The following is a 5,110-nucleotide window of genomic DNA, read 5'->3' on the forward strand; positions in this document are numbered from 1 at the left end:
GTCATACGACTTGGCTTGCCAGATGTGACTGTGAAAAGGCAACGCTAAGCATTGTTTCTCCTTCTTACGTTGAGCGCCCGTGGAAAGGGGAAGTAGAATTGGTTTGGGGAAAATAAAACAAGGGTATAATTGTTTTTATTTTGTAGGCATTCCTGCTTATAATTGTTTATTCAAAACTCCTACAGACTGCTACCTTCACAAGGCTGAATAGCTTTTTGTTAATAATTATTCCTTTTTACTAAGCGGCGGTGATTTGTGAAGCCACGTGACTCACTGGATAGCAGGTCACTTGAAAAACAATGTTGGCAACCTAAAATGCCGTTACATCATGCCGTGTTGGCAGCTTATGCAACATTGCCACTGTCACAATCACATGAATCTAAAAGAAGGCTGACCTTTTTCGACCTTGGAATGCATTCACCTCTCAACTTACCCACGCAACTGGCATGGATGTAGGTGGACCGATCTGTGTCCTGCTAGGCGTCGCTCGGCAAACGAGTTTAGTAAAGTATCCTTTTAAGCAATTGAAATGGGGTGAAAAGCAAACAATTTGTCTTGAAATAATCTGATGAGTGGGTAACACAAAGACGAGTCTTGGCACTCACTTTTCGTTTGAGGCAGCCCTTGCAGAGGTCAAGACATTTGTACAACCAGTTTATTGTCCCCACGTGATTTGACACTTTGATAGTCCATTGCGTAAATCCCTGTTGCATCGAACGATTCGGTGACTGGACTACTACTTGCGAAGCTCTTGTGCGAGTTTCTTATTGCCAGTTCAATCGGCGAATCACTGGTAGCACATGTAAGTAGACACGATGTCAAAAGGCCAGAACAATGTGTCACAATTGTGCCCAGATAGATTGAGTGATTGGGATGAGTCCATTTTCTTGCTCCAAAAAAACAGATTTTCCCTCGGAAAGGCTGGAGCACACCGCTTGTGTAAATGTGGGGATTCCGAATATCTCCTACGGCCTTTGGTGCAGCTTGCTGTAATGATTTATTGTAACTTGTTGGAGCCTAGGAATGCGATTTGCTCGTCCATTACTTGGCGATTCCTTGGGTTTAGGTAGACACTCCTTGTTTGATAGCAGTGAAGAATTACGCGTCATCATAGAGACGTCGAAACAATTCGTGGTTGGTGTCAAGGTCGACTTCCAGTCCTGTTTAACGTGAGCGATGACATGAGTCCTTCACATCTGCATAGTTTGAATGTCAAATTGACGTTGCATGCTTTCATAGATGGCAAAAATCTACCCGTTCTTTATCTCCTTCAAGTACTTTGTATGGAAGCATCTGTTGAAGGACTTGTGATACGAAGTCTTTGGTAACATCCTAACAATTTGTTCTCTACCCCACATTTGTGTGCCCTACGTCACATCCTAGAATGTAGTGAACTACAGAAGGAATCGGCCGTGGGAAATCGCTTCCTGGCTGGAGGCTGAACTATGATGACGGCTAAGATCCATCCACTCGACAAATAGGTACGCCTTGAATGTTTGCAAACAAAATTCACCAAGGAAACAGGCAAGATTAGTGAGTTACTTGATAGAAGGCGGTCCTACTCTTGTTCTTGCAAGATGTCACAGGACCTCCCATCGGATACGTTCTGCACTTCCTTGGCATTCCTCCACGTGATTACCACCGCTTGTTAGCATCAGCCAATCGCGTGATGACATGCGAACGGAGTAGACAATGGAGATGAAGAAGTGCGACAGAAACGGATGAAGCTAGGCTCAGTTTTGTTGCTCTCTAAAACAAGGTCATCTCAGGAAAAGGAATAAAGAATGCACTCGTGATCATATCAGCTAAGGTGACTCTTGAAGCCTTTTTTTGCTCTGTTGAGAAATTTGAGGATCTTGAGCTTTAACTACGTGATATGAGATCATGCTGTAGGTTACTTCTCGAGGTCTCAGTCTCACTACATGTGCTTGTATCTTGTCTAACTATTTTCCTCCTACCTTCATCGTCTTGCTTCGACGTTGCAATCGGCCTCACTGTTTAATACGCTGCACTACATGCTGGAATGGCACTCCATTGCTTCCTGTCAACGTGCATTATTTGATATTTGCGTTGTCTATTAGATGGAAGGCGAGGGTGCTCTTTTGTTTCCGCATTAAATTCCATTCATAGGTGCGTTTTTAATCTGCCTCTACCTTTTGTCGCTTAGAAAGTGGATGGCGATTTTTCTACTGCCGAGGAAAAGAAATATGAGAGCTAGGTCTACCTAAATTTCTCAAATTGTGCCTACTGCGGCAGTTTGGTTGGAGGCCAAATGTGCTTGTGGTCTTCACTGTTCCTCTAAGTGTAAAGTTATTTCGACCTCTCACTATGGTATGGCAGCGGAGCATGGAAGGTTGTCTCGTTTCGGAAGAATGATGAAGGCCTTTCCTGAGTGCACTATGTCAGCCTCCTGGACGACCGCTCTTATGGCTCAATGTGAGTTGCCACCTCGACGTGGAGATGGCTACGAAGGGAAGAGCGCTCTCTTTGTGCACCGCATTTTGAAATTTCTTTCCCAGATCTTCCCTCGTCAATTTTGAAAGTGGGGTCACTACATCCGCACTTTTGCAGCCACTTTTTGCCAAACATTCGCATCTGCCCTTTTTGTTTAGTAAACGTGTGTACTTTTTGCGCTCAGGCTGCAGGCTTAATGAGGGCTTATGCCCTCCTCTGTTTGGAGAGAATCACTGCATAACATTCTAGTGCCCTGAGGCACCGACTGCTATTCCTTGATTGAAAGGAGACCAAAGGAAATTGATGTACCTGTGACAATTTGCCAGTAAAAAACGTTTGCATTTCTTTCAACTTCCATTGAGAAGTTCGTCCGGACTTCGACAGAGCTCACCGCAGCGACTTTTTTCGCTTTAAGAGACCCGTAAGGTATGCGTCAGTCTATGGGTACAGTAATCCATTGTGCTCTCTGCTCACCTGCTGTACCCAGCATAAGGTTACGCTTCGTATAGTGGGGCATTTGGATGTTGTCTGAATCTACTAACGAAATGAAAGTTCTAATCCGGACCCTTTAATTTCTTTAGCCTTCAAAAGGGGAAAAAGACGAGACTTTCACCAATGCACAAAGTACTCTGGAAGACTGCGAACCCATTGATGACAATGATGTTGATGAGGATGATATTGTCACTGCAAATAGCCACTCCTCCTGCATTCTAGACCCTCTTCATCAACAGCAACATCAACAACAAGAGCAGCTGTGTCAGCAACAGTTACCACAACAACAAGAGTCGCACACACCTACTGCACCTGTGGCACGGATAAGCGATTTTGACGAGAAAAAGAAATCGAAGCGTCACCAATTCCACGGCCTACCACGCGGCAGTGGTGTTGGAAGTGGGGGACACACAAAGACGGAGATGGTAGGGATGTTGGTGGCCTCGGTGCGAATTCCTCGACTCCCGGCGCAATTTGTTCTCGACCTCCTGCCGGGTCTGCATTTTGCTCTCACCACCACACAATCGCATCTCGCTGCCACCGCCGTCGATGCTCTCGCTCAGCGCGCCAATTTGGAACTCTGGTCCAATGTATGTGGCAATGTCGCCTCTGTATCCTCCTCATTCTCAAGAGCTGCTTGGATCTATTACAATCTTGTCTCAATATGCATTTATTTGTTGTCGTTTTAGGTCCTCCTCTACACCAACAGTATCCGTAACAGTAAAGTGTACGTCCACGCCGCCACTGCTTCACTTGATCAAAACTGCATAGCATTGTCGGCGAGGCAGAGCAACCAATCCAACGGCTCGAGAACCCTACGGGGCGTCTCACCTGGTGGCTCACGCGCCTCCTCCATCGCTGGATCCGGCGCATCATCTACGCTGGAGGAGGAGCGTAGACCAGCATCCCCGGTTACAGTGATTGAGACATCTCGGCAATCCAAGGTACCAATGGCCATCACCAACGCTTCATTCCAGGCTGTTAGACCGGAGGAGGACATCCCGCTAATGGTGAACGACGAACGCGTTAGTAGTGTTGGTAACAATGTCCTCACTGCTTCCGCTCCACCTCCTTCACCATTACGATCGACACCGTCCTACCAGAACGAAGAGGAGAGCCCTCCACGTAAGCTCCAGCCGCGTTCAAAGAGCTTCTCGCCGCAGCACAAAAGGACAGCACTGCCGCTTCCGTCACGTGGCTTCCTGCGTCTCAATTGTGCTAGCTGCAACAGTTGCGGGTCGTCCTCACGGCAGCGCACGTTATCTTTCAATTCTAGGGTAAAGCATCCATTCCGTTACAATGTTGTCCCTTACTTCCTATTGTGAGAGGAGTAGCCTCTATTGTGGATACAAAGAATTGCGTGCCACGTTAGCATTCTTCGAGATGAATGCCTTACGGGCTTTTGTAGTGTTAGACGTGAGTTGTGGTGACAAAGTCGCTTACACTTACATTAATTTTAAAGTTAAATCGGTGCCTCATGCACTAACAGATGACAATAGACTCCAAAGACGCTTCCTTTGGGTGCGTTGCCGAAGTACGGCGTGACTTGTGGATTGTCGACTGACTGACTTATGATGAGAAATTGTTTTCTCTCTTTCACCCCTAAAAGAACAACTGCATAATTTTGTCATTCCCAAACGCTGTGAAGGTATCACATGGGCCTTAAAAGACCTTTCCAGTTTTCCTCTGTGTTCCAGAGCTGAGTCTGTAAAAGTGCGCCTTGTTGAGGAGGAATTTTGGATGCATGTTTCTGACTTACAGCCGTGTGGTGCCTTGCGAAACAGCAGACCTAAAAGTCCCTACAATTTGAAGGTCACATTTGCAGACGAGTCGGGAATCGGTAACAGAGAGGTTTTATCACCGCCGCTACCAGCACCACTGCCGGCATCACCACCAACACCGCGTTCCATTTGAGGCATCCTCCTTCCCTTCTCTTCTCCTCCCCTTCCCTTCTTTCTCTCCATCTGTGGGTGGATGTGTGTACGTGTACATTCCGTGTGACTTTTGCTCCCAAATTCCATACACTTCCTATCCCGCAGTTAGCACTCCGCTGCTTTGCTGGCCTTCCACATGTAGGTGCCCTCTTAAGGGCGCGCTCACTCCTCAAGATTTGCATTTATGGGCTGTTTGGTTGTTACCTATTTTTCTTTTCCTCGATGAAACC

At 46.6% G+C, this 5,110-nt stretch overlaps 1 protein-coding gene across 1 annotated transcript in view; it reads left to right on the top strand. All coding sequences in view use genetic code 11, as the record gives it.

Moving 5' to 3' along the window:
* The window catches only part of EGR_05367 (hypothetical protein), a gene marked incomplete at both ends in the record, with an annotated part of 10,466 nt that extends 5,606 nt beyond the window's left edge, over positions 1 to 4,860 (top strand). The window contains 3 exons of the mRNA XM_024494616.1: positions 3,036 to 3,536; positions 3,636 to 4,071; positions 4,772 to 4,860. Coding sequence (XP_024350943.1) covers positions 3,036 to 3,536; positions 3,636 to 4,071; positions 4,772 to 4,860 — 1,026 coding nt within the window. The remainder of the gene's footprint in view (positions 1 to 3,035; positions 3,537 to 3,635; positions 4,072 to 4,771) is intronic.
* Between the last annotated feature and the right edge of the window lie 250 nt (positions 4,861 to 5,110).

This window comes from Echinococcus granulosus (assembly GCF_000524195.1).
Source record: "Echinococcus granulosus chromosome Unknown EG_S00039, whole genome shotgun sequence".
In the NCBI taxonomy this organism is placed as follows: domain Eukaryota; kingdom Metazoa; phylum Platyhelminthes; class Cestoda; order Cyclophyllidea; family Taeniidae; genus Echinococcus; species Echinococcus granulosus.